The 21,604-nt window shown below is 45.7% G+C and overlaps 1 protein-coding gene, 1 long non-coding RNA gene and 1 other non-coding gene across 11 annotated transcripts in view; 2 read left to right on the top strand and 1 right to left on the bottom strand.

Moving 5' to 3' along the window:
- The first annotated feature begins 1,486 nt into the window (after positions 1-1,486).
- Positions 1,487-21,604, top strand: part of MARK3 (microtubule affinity regulating kinase 3) — a 99,125-nt gene continuing 79,007 nt past the window's right edge. For 8 of the 9 annotated variants that reach the window (XM_045579662.1, XM_045579663.1, XM_045579664.1 and 5 more), the window contains exons 1-2: positions 1,487-1,613; positions 10,325-10,516. In XM_045579662.1, coding sequence (XP_045435618.1) covers positions 1,563-1,613; positions 10,325-10,516 — 243 coding nt within the window. In that variant the 5' untranslated portion in view covers positions 1,487-1,562. The remainder of the gene's footprint in view (positions 1,614-10,324; positions 10,517-21,604) is intronic. The other variant, XM_045579666.1, reaches the window with a different exon arrangement.
- LOC118715892 lies at positions 3,430-3,570 on the bottom strand. Its single transcript, XR_004987008.1, has one exon. It is a non-coding gene; the product is annotated as a U4 spliceosomal RNA (small nuclear RNA).
- Positions 10,523-10,888, top strand: LOC118715882. The gene is made up of 2 exons (XR_004987005.1): positions 10,523-10,741; positions 10,772-10,888. It is a non-coding gene; the product is annotated as an uncharacterized LOC118715882 (long non-coding RNA).

Here is a 21,604-nt window from a genome sequence, read left to right as displayed (position 1 = left end):
CAGGAGTGCCTGCCCATCTTACCGGGCTACCCTGAGGTGGAAATTAGGTAACAAATGTAATGGAACAACGGGGCAGATTCTCAGGAGTAGGTCATGTTGCTCCAACACCTATGGATCCAGCTCCCTCCTCAGAGCCCTGCACCAAGGGCCTCCGCCCCCCGCTGGCCAGCCTCTGGGCAGGGCCCGGGCACAGGCGGCAGAGGAGGAACAAGGAAGGCTTCCAGGGGAGGGAGCCTTTCCGGCGTCCCAGGCCCAGAGTCCCCTGAGCTCAGCCCAGCTGGGATACGGGATGCCTCCAGTGCTCCAACAGCCTCCCCTGGTGTAGCAGAACCCCCGGGGCATTTAGGAACTGGTCACTATGTGTTTCTAGGGCTTTGCTCGCAACACCTCCTCTGCCCCCTAACCTCCTATGGCACCGGCACAGCACCCCTCTTTCCCAATGGCATCAGCTGGGCCTCCGTCCACCTTCCTGCAGACAGCCGTCTCCTGCAGCGCAGGACGCGCCTGCTGCCCTCGGAGGCCGAGCCCAGCCCGGCTGCTCGGAGCTCGGAGCCAGAGGCAGGAAGGCGCCGGAGTCCTCCACTCCCGGGTCCGCGTCGATGATGCAGGAGCCCCGCACCTCCCCGCCGCCCCGGCCTTCTCATCGCTGCTGCCGGGACTCGGCTCGGTGCCGCACGGTCCGGGGCAGCTTTCCCACAGAGCAGGCCCACGGTCAGCACTGTACGTGCAAACCCGGTGCTGGCACTCCGACCGCCGCCCAGGGCCTTCGCCGGCTCTTCCGGGGGTGCCCGCGTGCTCCGGGCGCCGGGAACCTGCCGCCCGCCCGCCCGGACCTGTCGGACCCGCCAGCCCTTCCCGGCCCAGAGCCGCCCCCCGGGCCGGGGCAGGACCAGGTCTCTCCTAGCAACAGCAGCCGGCCGGCTCCCTCGGCCGCGCTGATTGGCCGGGCTCCGGGAGGCAGCGGTGTCGTCACTTCCGGCCCCCGGAGGCAGCAGAGGAAGCCGTCGGGCGGCCATCTTGAGTCTGTGAGGCTCTGAGGTGCGGGCTGCGGCGGCGGCGCCGGCGGCCAGCAGGCGGAGGCTGAGGCGGAAAGCGAAGCCGGAGCGAGACGAGCAGCTGGGCGCAGGCGCCGCCTCCACAGTCCCGTCCATGGTCGGCGCCCGCAGGCCGCGGCGGCCTGTCTCGCGCTCCGTCTCCTGCACATCCTCCTCCGCCTTCTCGGGGGCCGCCGGCGGCGCGGTGTGGAGGCCCGGGCACTGAAACCCGCGGAGCGACGGGCGGAGGCGGCGGCGAGGGGCTCCGGGCCCACGGGGCGCCCTCACGCGCGGGGGCGCCAGCGCCCGCAGTCCGCTGCCGCCGGCCCGGCCCCGCCACCGCCGCCCGCCGGGCTCCTCGGCGCGGCCCCGGGCCGGGGAGCATGAGCGCCGGGACCCTCCGGGGGACGCCCGGGACCGGGCCCGGGATCTAGGCGGCGTGGGGGAGGGGAGCCGCTCCGGGACGCCGTCGCCGGCCGGGCCGGCTGTGTTTCCTCCTCGCGCTGCGCGGCCCCGAAGCGAAGGAAGATGTCCACGAGGACCCCGCTGCCCACGGTGAATGAACGGGACGCTGAGAACGTGAGTAACCGGGCGCTCCGCTGTTCCCGGCCGCGGCGCCCGCAGAGGAGGGTGGGCAGCAGGCCGGCCGGCGCCGTTTCCTGGGAGGGGAGGACCCGGGCCGGGCCGCCGGAGCGCGCCCGGGGCCGCAGCCCTGCCCGCCCGCCCGCCCGCCGGGGTCCCAGGCCGCGGGGGACCCGGTGCGCGCCCCATCTCTGCCGGGCTGAGCGCACCCAGCTCCTTTAAGTGGGCGGGCAGCTCTGAGGGGCTGCCCGCTGATGGTCCCGAGGAAAAGGAGCCGATCGGGCCCAGCGGAGCCCTTTGTGCCTCGTTCTCTCACGTTGTCCGGGTCCCTCACACCGAGTGCCGCCGCGGCCCGGCGCTGGGCGCTGGGCGCTGGGCGAGAAGGTCCCCGGAGGGCGGCGCGGGCGCCGGGCCGGAGCCCCGGGAGGCAGGTGTGCGGCCAGGCTGCTTAATTCCCGAAGGGGGGGGGGGGGCTCGCATCGGTTTTGTTCACGACCCCATTTGAAAAGGCGGCGAGCAGCGTTTTTAGGGAATGACACTTGGGGCAGTTTCCGAACTCCCCTCTCGGGGTTCAGAACTGCCCCAGCCTAGCTGCGTGGGTTCTGTACCGCATCGCCGCCAAAGTCACCCGGAAAGAAACTGCACCGGGTCCCACTGTCATCACGTAGGAAAAAGCTTTGGTCCTGCTCGTGTGCTCCTGATTCCGGTAACGTCCCCGGGACCCTGGGCACCAGGTCAGATGCCTTCACTGTCAGTGCCGCCCGTTTACTGGGTGGCTGGCAGGTGACCCGCTCCGGGCACTAGAGCAGCAGGATGTGAACGTGTGGTGGTCCAGGCGCTCTAACCAGGCCGGTCATTGGTACCTTGACACCTTCTTTACCTGGGACCGGTTAGGAGATTCCATGAAGAGCCACAGAAAGGGGTAAGACTAAGCGAGTCAGTGAGTTCATTTTCTTGTAGACCTTTTGAACCGATTTCTGACTTGATCAGCCTGTTCTTTGACTGCTCTTTGTTGAACAAGCAAAAAAGTGAGTTAGTGTTATTGACTTGCATTCAGAGAAGCAAAATATTACATTGGGCTAGAGCAAGTGCTCCGTACTTTCTAAATAAACTGAAGCCAAATATGTATCATCATCATCACCATCACAGACTTGTGATAATGAAGGGTTTACACCCAGTGAGTCTTTTGCTCCTTCTCTGCTGAATTTGTTGAATTATGCTGTAATTTTTTTGTGTCATTACAAATTGCTAACTTTGTTATTTTTTTTAATTTATTTTTTAAAATAGATTTTTATTGATTTCAGAGAGGAAGAGAGAGTGATAGAAACATCAATGATGAGAGAGATTCATTGATTGGCTGCCTCCTGCACACCCCCTACTGGGGATCAAGCCCGCAACTTGGGCATGTGCCCTTGACAGGAATTGAACCTGGGACCCTTCAGTCCAAAGGCTGATGCTCTGTCCACTCGTACAAACCAGCTAGAGTGCTAACTTTATTCTTTAAAAACAATAGAGTATGAAGAGTGCCTTTATTCTCATGGAATGTATTTAAAATCAAATTTTTGACAGTGTTACAATCAGGATTGTAGCACGTCATGTGTTAATTTATCATGCCCTGTTCCATTTTTAACTCGGGTATTGGCATGTTCTGGAAGTACTTGGGTGTCTTTTACAGTGCAGTGCCCTTGTGTCAGTGTTATACACCTGGCATATACCATATTATTTACCCTCTGTCACTGAACTGCTGCTAAATATTAGACTTCTTGCCAGTTGAGTAATGAGGGTACAGAATGAATGGGAGCCCTCAGTCTGTTGAGCAGCTCATTTGCTAACGTTAGGTTTATTGAGGTAGATCATACACTCTTATGTATAGTTTGATGAATTTTTTTTCAATTAGCAATAATTGCACCTTGGATAAACCTCATTGGCTACGATATTGCCACTCTGCAAAGCTAGTTTAATGTATTTTGACAAATGCATAGCCATGTAACCACTATCACAGACAAGATATAGCTTTTCCTTTGCCCCAAAGTGTTGGGTTTTTTTTAATTGATTTTTTACAGAGAGGAGGAGAGAGCGATAGAGAGCTAGAAATGTTGATGAGAGAGAAACAACCAGCTGCCTCTTGCATACCCCTTACCGTGTATGTGCACAACCAATGTACATGCCCTTGACCAGAATCGAACCTGGGACCTTTCAGTCCGCAGACCGACGCTCTATCCACTGAGCCAAACCGGTTTTGGCCCAAAGTGTTCTTTATGGCCCTTTACAGTCAATCCCCTCTGCCTTTCTCTAGCCCCTGGCAACCATTGATCTGTTATTTGTCCTTACAGTCTTACTTTTTTTTACAATCATATATAATAAAAGGCTAATATGCAAATAGACCAAATGGCAGAACAACCAGTCCCTATGCGATGCACTGACCACCAAGGGGCAGATGCTCAACTCAGAATCAGATGCCCAAATTAAATGTATTGGGGTAACACTGGGTAATAACATTATATAAATTCCAGTAATGAAACTTTACAGCATGACATCTGTATTCTCCACTATGTGCTCACCTCTGGAAGTCTAGTCTTCTTCCATTTCCATATAGTTGACCTCCTTTACCCTCATTATCTACCTACCCAACTTCCCCTCTGATAACCACCATTCTGTTGTCTGTGTCTTATGAGTTTGTTTGTTCATTTGTTGCTTTTTGTTTTATATCCCACATGAAATTATATGATTCTTATCCTTTTCCTTCTGACTTAGTTCACTTAGCATAATCCTTTTTTTTTTTAAATATATTTTTATTGATTTTTTACAGAGAGGAAGGGAGAGAGCTAGAGAACTAGAAACGTCGATGAGAAACATCGACCAGCTGCCTCTTGCACACCCCCTACCAGGGATGTGCCCGCAACCAACGTACATGCCCCTGACCGGAATCGAACCTGGGACCTTTCAGTCAGCAGACCGATGCTCTACCACTGAGCCAAACCGGTTTCGGTTTAGCATAATCCTTTAAGATACATCCATGTTGTTGCAAATTTATTTAAATTTTAAATAATTTTAAATAATTACATAAATTGATTAAGAATAATAAAAGTCGCTGAAACCGGTTTGGCTCAATTGTAGAGAGTCTGTATGCAGACTGAAAGGTTCCAGGTTCAATTCTGGTCAGGGGCATGTACGTTGGTTGCGGGCACATCCCCGACGGGGTGTGTAAGAGGCAGCTGCTTGATGTTTCTCTCTCATCGATGTTTCTAGCTCTTTTATCTCTCTCCCTTCCTCTCTGTGGAAAATCAATAAAATATATTTTTTTAAAAAGAATAATAAAAGGCAGATAATTTGTTATGAAAACATTATCTTCATTCTTGTCTACTATATTTTCTTTTTCTTTTTTTTTAGCTTTTGTTTTTTATTAAACCTCACCCGAGGATATTTTTCCATTGATTTTTTTCTTTTTTTTCTTTTATGGAGAGTGGAAGAGAGAGGGAAAGACAGAGAGAAACATTGATGTGAGAGAAACACATCTATTGGTTACCCCCTGCACAAGTCCTGACAAGGGCCTGAGCTGGGGAGAGCCTGCAACCAAGGTATGTCCCCGTGACTGGAATGAACCTGGAACCCTTTGGTCTGCAGGCTGATGTTCTGTCCACTGAGCCAAACAGGCTAGGGTTTAATTTTTTTTTAAATGTGAATATCCACTTTGTAGCTCACAGGACTAGTCAGGCAATCTGATGTAGTGAGGATGCTGAGGCTCAGATAGGTGACCGAGCTGCTTATGACCTCTGACTTTAGTAGCAGAACCTTTACTGAGTCCTAGTTTTCCAGCTCAGTCCCCTCTGCTTTGTTGTATATCAGGCTATTTCCCAAAAAGCTTATGTACTAACTAGAGGCAACGGTGCACGAAATTCGTGCACAGGTAGAGTTCGTAGGCCTAGCTGGCTATCAGGGCCAATTGGGGCCTTCCTTCCTTTTGTACCACCCCCTGGTAGCGAGTGATCAAACTTCAGTCTCCCAGTGGAACTCCTGAGGGGACACTTTGCATATTAGCCTTTTATAGATAGATAGATAGATAGATAGGAAGATAGATAGATAGATTATTTAATTAGAAAGATATAGTTGTACCAATACAGAGTATAATTAAGACTTAAAAGTGTTTTGTTGCCCTGGCTGGTGGTGTTCAGTTGGTTGGGGCATTGTCTCATACTCAGAAATTGTATTCTAGGTTTGATTCTAGGTCAGGTTGAGGGTTCGATCCCCCATCTGAGTTTGGGAGGCAACTGATTAATGTTTTTCTCTCCCTTTCCCTTTCTCTCTAAAATTAATAAAAACATATTCTCTAGTGAGAATGAGGAAAAAAGTTTTGTTATGGAAAATTTCAAACAAGTAAGTAGAGCAAGTTTAATAAATATTTGTCAATGATTGTCTTCTGGGGACAGTTTGGCCCTCCAGTGGATGTTTGACAGTGTCTGGAGACACTTGTAGTTGTCACACTGCAGAGGGTTGCTAGTGACCAGGAATGCTGCTAAACATTTTACAATACACAAGATAGTATCCCTTTTCTCTAGCAAAGAACTCCCTAGTCCAAAATGTCAGTTGTGCCAGGATTGAGAAATCCTGGTATGCAGTTAGCCCCCCATGTACTCAGTGGCCAGTCTTTTAAAAAAAAAAAAAAAAAAAAAAAAATTTTATTGATTTCAGAGAGGGAGAGGGATAGAGATATAGAAACATCAGTGATGAGAGAGAATCATTGGTTGGCTGCCTCCTGCCAACTGAGGATTGAGCCTGCGATGGGGCAGGTTCCCTTGACCTGAATTGAACCTGGGACCCTTCATTCTGCAGGTCAACACTATCCACTAAGCCAAACCAGCTAGGGCATCAATGCCAGCCTTAATTTCATTTGTTCTCTCCCCAAGAAACAAATTCAATACATTTTATCATTTCATCTCTAAAGCTTTTAGAAAAAATAAAGCTTATTTTTAAAAATAATCATAATCCAGTTATCATAATTTCTTAATATCAAATATCTAGTCAGTGTTCAAATTTCCTCAATTGTCTACTTTATAAACACTATTCAAATTAGAATCCATGTTTGGTCCATCAATTATAGTTGGCTAAGATGTGAAATAAGATGTTCTTTTAATTAATTAATTAATTAATTATTTTAAAGAGAAGAAGGGAAAGGTATAGAGAGAAATATCATCAGTAGGCTGCCTCCTTCAGGTGCCCTACTGGGGATAGAGCCCACAACCTGGGCATGTGCCCTGACTGGGAACCAAAGTGTCATATGACCTCTTGGTTCCTAGGTTGATATTAAACCATTGAGCCACACTGGCCAGGCTGAAATAAGATGCTTTTTAACGTCAATAAAAAGATTGTTTTTTAATTTATGTTCTACAATTGGTTTGTATAGACCCATGGACAAATCCTGTTTGTATACTGGTAAAACTAGAAATATATTTTTCACTTAAGTTTCAAAGTGTATGACACTTAGTAAGTTTGGGTTATTTGACAAAGTACCCAGGGGCTTTGCCAATTATTTAACAGCTCCCAGTATGTGTGCACCATGTACTTATTATTATTTAATACAATCATCATAATTTCTTATCTCTGAGAAATAGATAAACTGATGGTGTTATTGTCTAGCCAGCTATTGGTTATATGAGATTACTATTAACCTGTTCACATTTAAGTACCTACTCTGTGTATTATTACACTGTGCCATAAAGGATATACCTAGGAATCATATTGCTCTTTCGGACTTCCAGTTCCTGTTGATCAAAGTACCCTCAGCTAAACTCAAACCGGAGCAAACACCAGGATCACCTGGAGGGCTTGTTGAGGTACTGATTACTGGACCCACCCCCAGACCTTGATTCTACGTTTGGGCCCTTGAGTTTTCATTTCTTTTGTTAATCCTCACCCAACATTTTTTCTATTAATTTTTAGAGAGAGTGGAAGGGAGGACTAGAGATAGAGAGAAACATTGATGTTAAAGAGACATATCAATTAGGTACATACCCTTGACAGGAGTCAACCTGAGACCCTTCAGTTTGTGGGCCAACACCCTGACCACTGACCAAAATCAACTGCCTCCTGCACACCCCCCACTGGGGATGTGCCTGCAACCAAGGTACTTGCCCTTGATCGGAATCGAACCCGGAACCCTTCAGTCAACAGGCTTATGTTCTATACACTGAGCCTAACCGGTTTGGCCAGCCTGCAACCTTTTTGGTGTATGGGACAGTACTCCAGCCACCTGTGCCACCCAGCTGGGGCCAAGAATTAATATTTTTATTTGGTTAAAGTGTTTGGGAAAGATCTTACAGACTTCAAGTTGAGGGTCAGCTTCATTTCTTCTGTATGTAAATTTGGTGTAGGTGGAAATTTGTAGTGAGTAGAATATTAGCCATTTTGATTATTTGTGTAGCACATGATTATATTGTAATTATCAAACTTATACACAGTTTAATATAAAATAGTACCTGTTATTTTTAATTTCAAAGAGAATTCTTGGTGTAGTAAAATTTATCTGGAATTTGTGCCTAGGCTGGAATAAGGGTCAGGGAATGCAGCCTCTTCTGATGACCACTGGGAGAATTAAAACAAATGCACTATCTCACATCCACTTTAAACTTTCAGGTTAAACCTGAAGGAGAAAACACATCTCTTCCGGGGAATCTCCTAGTTTTAATGTTATCTTACACAAGAATTTAAAGTATGTGCTTGGGTTCGTCTGCCAGGGATTTGTGCTGACCATCTGCACCTGTGTGTGTAGTAATGGCAGGTCCCTGGAAGAAGAGGAGCCCAACTTTTCCTTCAAGGAGAGTGTTTAGGCCTGCAGGTTAGCCCCCGCGCTGCTCGCCGTGGTGAGTCTTGTGTAGTCTTACTAGACTACATAAGGCATTGTTTCTGTGGGTTATGTGGAATCTGGAAGCATTCATGGTTGCAGCTTGAACAAAAAGCTATTTTGCTTTGGGGTAGAAGCTAAATGTTGTGGGGTTGTATTAGGGACATTTTACATGAAAACCTCTCACTATTGAGAACTGGCCAAAACTAAGCCATATGCTACCTCTAGCTGCAGGATGTTTGGGAAAACAAGTATTTAACTGGCCATGTTGCCTCCCCCAAATACACCCAGCTTCTCTTAGAAAGGAAGAAGGAAGGAATGGATATTGAGTAGGTAACTACAGTGTTTGCTTTATTTCCTAATAATGGCAACTTAAAAGTTTTGCATTAAAGAGAAGTTTTAGTTTGAAATGAATACTTTATAAATTTGTTAATCCCATCTTTGGCTTGATTCTGCATCTAGTAGCAGGGTACATGTTCTAATTTTCTTGGTAGATGAAATGGTTATCGGCTCTATTCCATGGGAGTGAGAAGGATCAGGACTCCTTTACCTTTAAGAATTAAATTCAGCCAAAACTGGTTTGGCTCAGTGGATAGACCGTCGGCCTGCGGACTGAAGGATCCCGGGTTCGATTCTGTCAAATATATTTAAAAAATATGTTTTGTTGATTTTTTACAGAGAGGAAGGGAGAGAGCTAGAAACGTCGATGAGAGAGAAATATCGACCAGCTGCCTCTTGCACACCCCCTACTGGGGATGTGCCCGCAACCAATGTACATGCCCTTGACTGGAATCGAACCTGGGACTTTTCAGTACGCAGACCGACGCTCTACAAGCCAATCCGGCTTCGGCAATAAAATATATTTTTTAAAAGAATTAAATTCAACAGCTCAGTACCTGTTATGTTATTGGTGTGCCACAAAATGTTATAAAATGACTACTGAAGAATTATGTAACATTTTTGTGCCCTTGGGTTGATTATTGGCTCCTTAGGGAGAAAAAAAAAAATTCATGTATGAAATAACTGACTAATGGTACAATAATTCAAAATTAATTGTTAAAGTGTTAAGTGGCATATTTTAGTGTTGCTTTAATCTTTCCTTTGATCAACAAGACCTCATTTATAAATAGGCTATTTTCCCTACCTTCTAATTTGGAAATTAGAATCCTTTTTGTTACAGGAACATTGTTACAAATTGCTTAGATTTTTAAATAGTTTATAAACTTGTTTTACCTAAGACATATGTATAATAAAAACAGAGACATGTGGCCCTAGCTGATTTGGCTCAGTGGAGAGAGTGTTGGCCTGCAGAATGAAGGGTCCCAGGTTCAGTTTTGGTCAAGGACACATGCCTGGATTGCAGGCTCAATCTCCAGTAGGGAGTGTGCAGGAGGCAATCGATCAATGATTCTCTCTCATTGATGTTTCTTTCTCTCTCTTTCTCTTCTTTCCTCTCTAAAATCAATACAAATATTTAAATAACAAAAAAAAACATAGACACATGGGCAAATTTCTTCAAAGTGGTATATGCATTAGGATTAAAATTAGCCGAAACCGGTTTGGCTCAGTGGATAGAGCATTGGTCTGTGGACTGAAAGGTCCCAGGTTCGATTCTGTTCAAGGGCATGTACCTTGGTTGCGGGCACATCCCCAGTAGGGGGTATGCAAGAGGCAACTGGTCGATGTTTCTCTCTCATCGACGTTTCTGGCTCTCTATCCTTCTCCCTTCCTCTCTGAGAAAAATCAATAAAATATATTTTTTTAAAAATTAAAGTAGTAATGTTTTGTTTCTTCAGCAGAGGCATTTACAACTTGGTAGGTAACTGTGTTCCCATATCCTTATCTTTGTTTTGTGTATATTGTATTGTAGCACACGTCACATGGAGATGGTCGGCAAGAAGTGACCTCCCGCACCGGGCGCTCTGGAGCTCGGTGTAGAAACTCTATAGCTTCCTGTGCAGACGAACAGCCTCACATCGGAAACTACAGACTGTTGAAAACAATCGGCAAAGGGAATTTTGCAAAAGTGAAATTGGCAAGACACATCCTTACAGGCAGAGAGGTAAATGAGATTATGCTTAATTTCTGTTACACTTGCTCTGATTAGTTCCATAGGAGAGAAAGAGGAGGAGAGCAGATAGACTTGGGCTCCTTTCTAAGCTAAATAAACAATTTTTTTAAAGAACAAGAAACATTAATTATCTGGGAATTCTTTTGCTTTCCCATTTCTTTAGATGTAGTATATAGTATATTGATTGTTTGAATAATCTTTCACCTTTAAAAATAGGTAGGTAGTGTTTTGTAATAATATGAGTAGGTAGTGTTTTTAGTAATATCTGCCACATAGTAAAAATTGTTTTAAATGTCATATAAAATAAACACATGATACTTGCAAATCAATAGTGCTGTTTTGTTATAAATTTATCCTCAAGAAGTTGCTTGAAAAATCTTCCCAAATACTTTCCTCATAGCTTATGTTTGATGGGCTGTGGTGGAGGAAGGCATGTGCTTTCCTGTCTGGTGTGATATCAGCTTTCTGCTCAACCACTTTGCATATTTATCAAAAATACTTCTATCAGAACTACTAAATTAACTCCCTCCTCACGTTCTATCCTGCCTGCCTGCCTGATTGCCCATAAGCACTCTGCCTGCCTGCCTCATCACCCCTAACCCCTCTGCCTGCCTCATCACCCCTAACCCCTCTGCCAGCCTCATCACCCCTAACCACTCTGCCTGCCTGCCTCATCACCCCTAACCCCTCTGCCAGCCTCATCACCCCTAACCACTCTGCCTGCCTGCCTCATCACCCATAACCGTTTCTGCCTTTGCCCCGGCCGCCGCAGTGGCGGCTTCATCTGGAAGGATGCCCGGAATGACGTCCGGAAGGTCGTTCAGCTGTCCGGGCTAGTTAGCATATTATGCTTTTATTGTTATAGGTAACACTCTGCACCCTTGTTAAGAGTGTTTTTGTGAGATAAATTCCTAGGAGTGGAAATCCTGGGTCAAAGGGATTAATGTTTAGCATTATAGTAGGCATTTGGTTTTGAGAAAATGTCATATTATTTTAATAACTTACCAAAATGAATAATTTTAATTTTTCTAAACTCTTGCTAACACTGGTTATTATTTTTGTCTATAGGAAGGTGGTGAGATCAGTGTGTTATGGGGAGCTCTTCTTAACTCCACCAGTTGCTGGTGGGAGTGGGTTTCTTGCAAAATCATAGGAGAAGGAATTTTCTGAGATTCACACCAGAGAATGAGATAATTGGTGGAAAGCTTTGTTTCTGTGGAATTGCACCCCCGAGTTTCCAAGGTCCCATTTCCCTCAGTCCCACCTGGAAGAAGTGTAGCTGTGACTTCAGCAGAGCTAAGATTAAAGCCGTTGCCCAGTTTCCATTCGATATTGGGACACGGTCTAGTGCAACTTCACGCTAGCTTGGTTTGTGTTCCTACTGTGTTCATCAGCTCATTGCGTGCAGGGTCCATCCTCAGGGCCACATGGCTATGGAGGGTACATGGGCGAATGCAAGGAAGCAGGAGCAAAGCCACATGAAACAGAGAACCAAGAGCCAAGAAGAGCAAGAATTTCTTTTATTTTGGGATTACATATCCCCAAATTTTCACAGATCTCCATTGGCCCTGCCACTCTAGCCAGTGATCTCTGCTCCCAGGCTTGATTGACAGACACCTTCCCCGCGTCACCCTGACTCTACTGCACATGCGTCCATCTTCCTTTTATCCGGTCCCTCCCCCCAGTGAGCTGTGGAAAGTGACCCAGGGTTCCCTGGGGAGTGTGCCATTGCAGCTTCCTGGTGAAGCTACCCCAAATGGCCATGCTTATAATGTCTGCCCCCCTGCTCCTTTCCTATTATTATTAATAACTAGCTAATTACAAAGGTATCAAGTGGATTATAGCTCCTGGTGATTTCAGCATCCTAGAGCAAGTAAGTGGGAAAGGGAGACGGTGATTAGAGAGTGAAAAACTAAAAATTCAGATCACAAAGGGTTTTCAGATATTGGTAGTTCTAAAGACTGGATTATAGCAATATAAGTGGCTAACTTATGTGACTTTTTGTTTGTTTCCAGAAGCTTTTTAGACTCCTCATTTATGCTTGATGTACAGGAATTTCACAGGGAGGTGCCAAGGAGTTGGTCTTCATTCATTGTTCTTGGTGCTCATAGGACCCTTCCAATGTAGAGATTCTTGTTCTTCACTTCCGAAGAATTGTCTCATTTAAAAACCTTCATTTTGGAATTATAATTAACAAGAGACTGGAACTCTTGATTTTTCTTGTTATTTGATCTGTTTCCCATTCTGTATTTTTATTTTACTTTCTAGGAGATGTCTTTAATTTTATCATCTAGTCTTACATGATCATATCGATGCTTCCCTCTAATCCCAGCTTTCTTGTTCTCTGATTATTTGTCTTCATAGCATCCAGTTCTAAGTGTTGTGACAGATTTACCGTATTTTTCGGACCATAAGACGCACTTTTTCCCCCCCAGAAGTGGGGGGGAAAAGTCCCTGCGTCTTATGGTCCAAATATAGCCTACACATATACTTAAAAAAAAAAAAGGTTTTTTACTTGCCCGGCTCTGTGTGGTCTCTGTGTGCTTGCCCGGCTCTAAAATGGTTCTAAATGCTGCTGTTTACTTTACAGGGTTGATTACATGTGTTTATGACTGTGATGTTGGGTTTTAATGCACATAAAATATTTTAGGACACTATTTGTTTCAGAATCTTTTTTTCTTCATTTCCCTTCTCTAAAAACTGGTGCATCTTATGGTCCGGAGCGTCTTATGGTCCGAAAAATACGGTATTCTCATATTCTTCCCCCTCCCCACCCACTCTCCCCTTCCTCCCCCCTTATTCCCCCCCTCGTAGATTTTACTCCCTGCATCGTTTCTCTTTTTTCTGGCCGCCTTTCTTGGTGTCTCTTTTACATACAGACACTTTCTTTGTAATCTGTTCATCTCTGGTTGTCTGTCTGTATTTGCACGTGTAGGTTTATGTTTGCCCACACAGCTTTCCTGTGGGGAGTTCAATGCTTTTATTGGAGGACCCCAGGCTTGTTATCGAGCCTTTGGCTCTCCTCTCTGGGAACATTCAGTTTCCATAGATAAGATTCTTCATGTACTTCAGCTGCATCTGTCACGTGTGTGTGAGTTCTGGGTCATTGAAAGCAAAAATACTTTCCTGAATGAGCTTATCAATTATAAACTTCAAGAATAATACTGATTATAATAAAACCCCTGTATTTCTTCGGAAAGAAGAAAGGAAGGGAGGAAAAATCCTATGTTCTGCTTGGAAGGAGCCGGTGGTCCCACCCGTAAGTGGCTGCGCAACCCTTCATTCCACCTTTTTCATCTCCTCACTGCTCGCTGCTGGGACCTGAGTCCAGAGCCTTGTCTCTTTTCACAGAGTGCAGTGCTAGCTGCTTAGGAACCGTAGTTATTGATTGGTTTGGGGAGCAGCAGCCATTCTGTATGTAGACTTTTCACCTTGGAATTGCTCGTCAGCTCCCACATCACCTTTGGTTCCCTGGACCTCCCAAGTCTAACCCTTTCCGGTTGTGCTGGCAAATCCCATTGTTTCTGGCTATTGGTTTCCTCTGTGGTCTCTTTCAGAACATTATTGAAGTATCTTTCCTACTGTTGTCTTCTCAACTTATTCCTGTGCTTTTTATGCTGTCTGCCTTTCTGTCTGTCCTCCACATTCAACTGCAAGTGTCCTGTTTTCTACCCTAGAGGAAGCACCAGAGTGGGTGGGAGAAGGATTAGAACTTGAACCTCAATTACCTTTGGCCTCAATAAATATTTGTTGTTGATTCTAAGAATGATAAAATTATAATTCATCCCAGGATGTCTGAACTTCTTGAGATTTTACATAAATGACTATACATTTTATTTTTTTTATTTTACATTTTTGTTAATCTTCACCCAAGGAGATTTTTTCCATTAACTTTTAGTGGAAGGGAGAGGGAGAGACACAGAGAGAAACATTGATGTGAGAGAGACACATTGATTGGTTGCCTCCTGCACATACCCTGACCATGGTGCAACCTGACCAGGGTTGGAGATTGAGCCTGCAACCAAGGTATGTGCCCCCGATTGGAATCAAACCCGGGACCTTTCATTCTGTGTGCTGACACTCTGTCCGGTGAGCCAAACCATATAGGGCAATGGTTGGCAAACCGAGGTTCGCGATGCACATATGGCTCTTTGGCCCCTTGAGTGTGGCTCTTCCACAAAATACCACGTGTGGGCCCGCACGCACAGTGCGATTGAAATTTCGTGGCCCATGTGCAGAAATTGGTTTTCGGCCTGGGTGAGTTTATTTTGAAGAAGAGGCGTCAGAACACTCAAAGGGCCAAAGAGCCGCGTGTGGCTCGAGAGTCTCAGTTTTCCAACCACTGATCTAGGGCAGTGTTTCCCAAACTTTTGACATATGTGTACCCCTTCTATAATTTTCGTAACGCTGAGTACCCCTCAAACTCATGAGAACGTAGAATTAGGCGCAGCTAAGCACGGTGCAGTGCATATCCCCACCAAACTCTTCCCGTACCCCTGAGGGTACGCATACCACACTTTGGGAAACACTGATCTGGGGTAATAGTTATACATTTTAGTCACAACAATTTTTTTTTTTTCCTACCCATCAGCTGCCTCCTGCATGCCCCCTACTGGGGATGTGCCCGCAACCAAGGTACATTCCCTTGATCGGAATCTAACCTGGGGCCCTTCAGTTCACAGGTTGACGCTCTATCCACTGAGCCAAACCGGCTTCTATGCAAGTGAGTCTTGATAGCAGAGGTTTAGTTTCGTGGTGGAGGTGGGAGGAATGTGTAGTGGCAATCACCTCAGTCTGTGCTATTTAACAAACCTGTGAAATGTTACCTATGAAAACTTGGGTCTCTGTCCTTATTTGGTTGTGCATATACACGCGTGTGTGTATGTATATACTACTATAGTGTACCTGTGGATTTCTTCCTCTGCTCCACATTGCTCACTTTTTGTATATGTGTCTGGGTATGTCTTTCTGTGTCTGGGTATGTCTTTCTGAAGTCAACAATTTTTTTAGTGTGTGAAGAATACGTTAGCTTTAGAGAAAGTTTGGAGAAAAAATCCCAGTCATAATACCCTGAATACCATTGTTATCTTTGTATATTCTCCATATTTATATGTATGTTTTCTCAACATACTTTGGGTCACAATTTTGTATCCTGGCTTTCCGCCTCACAATTTTATTGCTGCATAACCATTAAAACTAAATGTCAGTGGTCTTGTGCAGCTCCATTGATTAACAACAGATCCCAAACTTTTGTTGTTGTTGTCAATCCTCACCTGAGGATAATTTTTCCATTAAGTTTTAGAGAGAGTGGAAGGGAGAGGGAGAGAGAGAGAAACATTGATTGGTTGCCTCCCACACCGCTCTGACTGAAGTACATTCCCTTAACTGGAATTGGACCCAAGACCTTTCAGTCTGTGGGCCAACACTCTAACCATTGAGCCAAACTGGCTAGGGCTACTCAGAATTACTGTAAATAGTTTAAATTGAGGGCTCTCACCCTGGCCAGGTGGCTCCGTTGATTGTGGATTCAATCAATGGTTGAGGTGTATAGGGGAGGCAACCAATCAATGTTTAGCTCTCTGTGTCTCTTTCACTCCTCCTCCCCCACTTCTCTCTCTAAAAATTAATAAAAACATATCTGTGGGTAAAGAAAAAAATGGAGAACATCAGAGCCTTAGTGTTCTGATGGCAGATGTGTCTGACAAGCATGAGGACAGTTGATGGTAGTGTGTTTAGTACAGCTCAGAGGTCAGGACTTTACAGTTCATATGCAGAAAAGAAACTCACATAAGCACAATTCCTACAAATTGACAGTCTCTCAATTACACAATTGTGACACTTAAAAATTGTGGTAAAATATGTAAAATTTACCATTTTAACAATTTTTATGTGTACAGGTCAGTGGCATTAAGTACATTTGCATTGTCATGCAGCTACCATCATATCTGTCTCCAGAACAGATAAAGTTAGCCTCTTTATTCACAAATTCCATATTTGCAAATGCACCCACTACCTGGCCTGTCTTTGTAGTCCCCAAATCGGTACCGAGTGTGTTTCCGGATGCACAGAGAGTGAAACCTTTCAGCTGCTGGGTGTGCGTTCCCCAGGCGAGGTCAGCAAGGGACACTCTGCCTTGTTTCAGCTTCATCCTCTAGTCTACACAGATGCCTTTCTGAGTCTGTTTAGCCCGTGTGTGTGTGTGTGTGTGTGTGTGTGTGTGTGAATTTTAATGGCAAAATCATTAACAAAAAGAACAAAAATGTGAAGAAGAGGGAAAAAGAGATATAAACATCAATGATGAGAGAAAATCATTGGTCAGCTGTCTCCTGTACACCCCCTACTAGAGATCCAGCCTGCAAACCAGGCATGTACCCTTAACTGGAATCTAATCCAGGGCCCTTCAGTCCGCAAGTCACCACTCTCCACTGAACCAAACCACTTAGGGCTGATTTTGCTGTTTAAAATACCCCCCAAGTGTAGGACTAAAGTACCGGCTGGAGTGCAAGTCTATTAAGGGTCCTAAGTAGAAACACACGTAAAACAAAGTTATGTGTGATCAGTTGATGAAAATATGCTAAGGGCTCACAGGAATCTAGGCCTCCCTGTATGTCCCCAAGGAACAATGGTTCAGTATTTGCTAATTCAGTGTCCACGGTGATTTCATAGAAGACAGAGGCCCAGTGCATGAAATTCGTGCACGGTTAGGGCCCCTAGGCCTGGCCAGGATGAGGGCCTATCGGGGCCTGCCTTTGTTCCGAGCCAACCTTTGTCAGCGCACGTCATAGCCATCGACCAAACTCCCGGTTGAGATTCTGAGAGGACACTTTGCGTAATTGCTATACACACACACACACACACACATGATTATATCCATGAATAGCGAGAATCAACTGCCCCCCCCCCCCCCAAGAAGAGGCTTAATTATTGCTGATGTTTTCCTCTAACAACAGTTACATATAGAAAGGATAGCCCTAGCCTTTTTTGGCTCTGGATGAACATCAGCCTACTGACTGAAGGGTCCCTGGTTCGAGTGTGGTCAAAGGCACATGACTGGGTTACGGGCTTGATCCCCAGTAGGGTGCATGCAGGAGGCAGCCAATCAATGATTCTCATCATTGATGTTTCTCTCTCCCCCTTCCTCTCTGAAATCAATAAAAAATAAAATGTTTTTCAAAAAGGTAGAAGAAATTACAGGTATTCCTCAAATGTTTGATTTTTTTGTTCTTTGTTAATGTTTTCAAGATTGGAGCACTGCCCTGGCCAGTATGCTCAGTGGTTAAAGGTTGGCTTGTGCACCACAGGGTCTCAGGTTCAATCACCAGTCCAGGGCACAGTCAAGGGCATGCACCTGGGTTGCACGTTTGATCCCTATCAAGGTACGTGAGGAAGGCAACCAATGTGTTTCTCTCACATTGATCTCCCCCTCCCCCTCCTTTCCTCCCTTACCCCCCTTTCATTCTCCCCTCCCCCTTCCACTCCCTTGTTATCCCCCCTTCCTCCCTCACCCTTCCACTCTTTCTAAAAATCAATGGAAAAAAGTATCATCAGATGAGGATTAACAAAAACAACTACAACAACAAAAAGAGTGGAGCACTAAGAAGCACCATTGAGAGCTCTCTACATTGGATGGGCTTTGTGGAGGGTGCTGCTGAGTGCCCAGCTTAACTCTGGTAGCTAGGAAGAAAGCTGGCCTGTACACAGTACCTTCCACTACGCAGCACAGAGTTCCTGTCTCTGCTCAGCCACGCTTCCTGTACTGTACCCTCTGTGAGCACACTCTAGGCTTGTGTGTGCTCTGCTGCATATGCCTCTAATTTTTAGCTCCCAGAAATGGCTTAAAGGTGCTAGTCTGCTAATGGTTCCTGTCCCATTCTCTTTGTCCTTCTTTGTTGTTCTGTCTTTATTCTTTAATTGAGCTGTCAGGTGGAACAGAGAAATGTGTGTTATCAGTATCTCATCTTTAACCAAATGTCCTCATTATGGTTATAAAAGAACTTTTCATTTAGGTATTTTTATTTGTTATATATCACGTAGTTTAGAGTCATGGCTTGTTGAAAAAAATAATGTCCCCTGTACCCTCCCCCATTTCCTAATTTTCCAAGACAGCCATTTTTAGTATTTTTTTAACTGATTCTTTCATTTTATTTTATTTATTTTATTTTTTTCCTTCCATAATTTTATTATTATATTTTAAAATATATTTTATTGATTTTTTTATAGAGAGGAAGAGAGAGGGATAGAGAGTTAGAAACATCGATGAGAGAAAATCATTGATCAGCTGCCTCCTGCACACCTCCTACTGGGAATGTGCCCGCAACCAAGGTACATGCCCTTGACCATGGAATCGAACCTGGGACCCTTCAGTTCGCAGGCTGACGCTCTATCCACTGAGCCAAACTGGCTTTGGCTATTTTTCAGTTTCAAAATTAAAAATCTGTTCTCGATTTTTTTTGTTATGGTTTTAAAAGTCATCATTGACTTTTTTTGTTGTTAATCCTCATCAAGGGATTTTTGTTTAATATATTTTTATTGATTTCAGAGAGGAAGGGAGAGGAAGAGAGAGATAAAACCATCATTGATGAGAATTATGGATTAGCTGCTTCCTGCATGCCCCACACTGGGAATCGAGCCCCCAACCTGGGCATGTGCCCTGACTGGGAATCGAACTGTGACCTCTGGGTTCACAGGTTGACGCTCAACCACTGATCCAAGCCAGCTTGGCCACCCAAGGATATTTTTGTTTCATTGCTTCCAGAGAGGGAAGGAAAGGAGAGGGAAAGGGAGACGGGGAGGGAGAGGGAAGCATCGAAGTGAGAGAGAGACAGATTGGTTGCCTCATGCACATGATCCGACTGGGGGCGGGGAGTGAAACTGTAACCCAGGTACTCGCCCTTGACCGGGAATCAAACCTGTGACCATTGATGCGCAGGCTGATGCTCTAATCACCGGGCAACACAGGCCAGGGCAGTTATTACTGACTTTTTAAAAATAGTCTTGATTGAAAAATATGAAACATCCTAGAAAAGTGCTTAAACTGTTAGCACACATCTTGATGAAATATCACAAAGTAATCTTGTTTGTATCATCCTAATCCAAAATATACTTAGGGCAAAAATATGCTATGACTTGAACCCAAGTAGCCTTCCTTCAACCCCCTCCTCATCTTTTCACTGCTCTTCCTCCCCAAGGAAATAGCTGTCCTGGCTTCTCCCACCAGAGAGGATGATTTGCTTTTTAACGTTATACTAATGGGCCCTAACTGGTTTGGCCTAGTGGATAGTGTTGGCCTTTGGACTAAAGGGTCCCAGGTTTGATTCCGGTCAAGGGCATGTACCTTGGTTGTGGGCACATCCCCAGTAGGAGGTGTGCAGGAGGCAGCTGATCGATGTTTCTCTCATCGATGTTTCTAACTCTATCCCTCTCCTTTCCTCTGTGTAAAAAAATCAATAAAAGCAGAAAAACATTATACCAATAGAATCATGCAGTATATCATTTTGTGTCTGTCTCTTTTACTCCACGTTATGCTTGTGACATTCTTCCATGTTGTGTGTTGATAGGCTTTACATTGAATCTTTATTTTGTAAGCGCCTGTTCTAATCTAGGCTTGGTCTTTATGCTTTATGTGGACTGAATCGTGTTCCCCAAAACTCCCGTGTTAAAGCCTTACCCCAGGGTGGCCGTGTTGGAGAACGGCCTTTGTAGTAGTAATGAGGTTCACCTGATTACACGTTGTTACGGTAGAGCCCTGCCTGGTCCAGTCAGGTTTGTGTCCTTAGAATAGGGGTGTCGAACTCAATCAGAGAAGGGGCCAAAATCTAAAATCCAGCCTAAATCGCGGGCCGAATAGTTTACTGAACAGTCATAAACTGTCACTGTGATGGAAATGCAGCGGAGTGCAGTGATGACAGTGCGGTGCGGGCCACATTGCAAGGCCTGGCGGGACGGATGTGGCCCGCGGGCCTTGTGTTTGACACGTGTGCCTTAGAAGAAGAGCCACTGGAGAGCTTGCTCTCTCCGCCACGTGAGGACACAGTGAGAAAGTGGCCATTGCCCGCCTAGAGGAGCATTCTCAGCAGGAAGTGGTCATGCTGGCACCCTGAGCTCAGCGTCCCCGATTCCCAGAGGTGGGAAGTGCGTGTCCACGGGAAGCTACCTGCCTGCTCCCTAGTGTTTCTGTGGCCGCCCGCGCTACTGTGTCTTGAAGGCCTGGGTATTTTGTCATGCTCTTTAGTGGTGGTGGCCGCTTACCGCGTTCGGAGCCGAGTGGAAGGATCTTTTGGCCAGTAGTGAACTGACAGGCTCTTCTCCAGGGGGCGTGCTATGGTTTGTTGGGCTCTTGGTTTAGGAATGTGGGGTAAGTCCTTGGCGTGCATGAGCTTATTTCTGTTGTGTGATTTTCCACTGTGTCTGGCATGAGGCTGAATCAGTGGAATTTCCAGAACTGCGCACACGTGGCAGGGAGTCTCCCTCACGTAGTGAGCTCCTTTTGGCTGTGCTCCTCTCCCCACTCCACCCTACACAACACAACCCCCAAAAAACCATCCCCACAGCCTTGGGGGTGAGTGGATGCTCTTTTCTCCAGGCTCTGTCTTTCTGAGCTGCGATGACCACAGCTGCCTCCTGTTCTGGTGACCTCAAGGGCTGAGCTGTTCTAGGCCCCAGCTCTGGGCCAAAGTTATTTTCGTAGTTGAGCCATCCCAACGGGGAGCTGAAAGGAAGAGGGGATTAGGAGCTTCCTCCTGAGGCTTCAGACACACACACACACACACACACACACACACAGTGTTTCACACTGAGGACACTTGCTTTTGATAAAATGACCAGTTTGATTTAATCAAATGCAAAATATTTGAGCTCCTGCCGAAACTGGTTTGGCTCATTTGATAGAGCATCAGCCTGGGGACTGAAGGGTCCCGGGTTTGATTCCGGTCAAGGGCATGTACCTTGGTTGCGGGCACATTCCCAGTGGGGGGTGTGCAAGAGGCAGCTAATTGATGATTCTCTCTCATCAATGTTTCTGACTCTCTATCCCTCTCTCTTCCTCTCTGTGAAAAATCAATAAAATATATATTTTTAAAT

This window comes from Pipistrellus kuhlii, unplaced genomic scaffold, assembly GCF_014108245.1.
Source record: "Pipistrellus kuhlii isolate mPipKuh1 unplaced genomic scaffold, mPipKuh1.p scaffold_m20_p_110, whole genome shotgun sequence".
Taxonomy (NCBI): domain Eukaryota; kingdom Metazoa; phylum Chordata; class Mammalia; order Chiroptera; family Vespertilionidae; genus Pipistrellus; species Pipistrellus kuhlii.
This window is presented reverse-complemented; position numbering and strand designations above follow the sequence as displayed.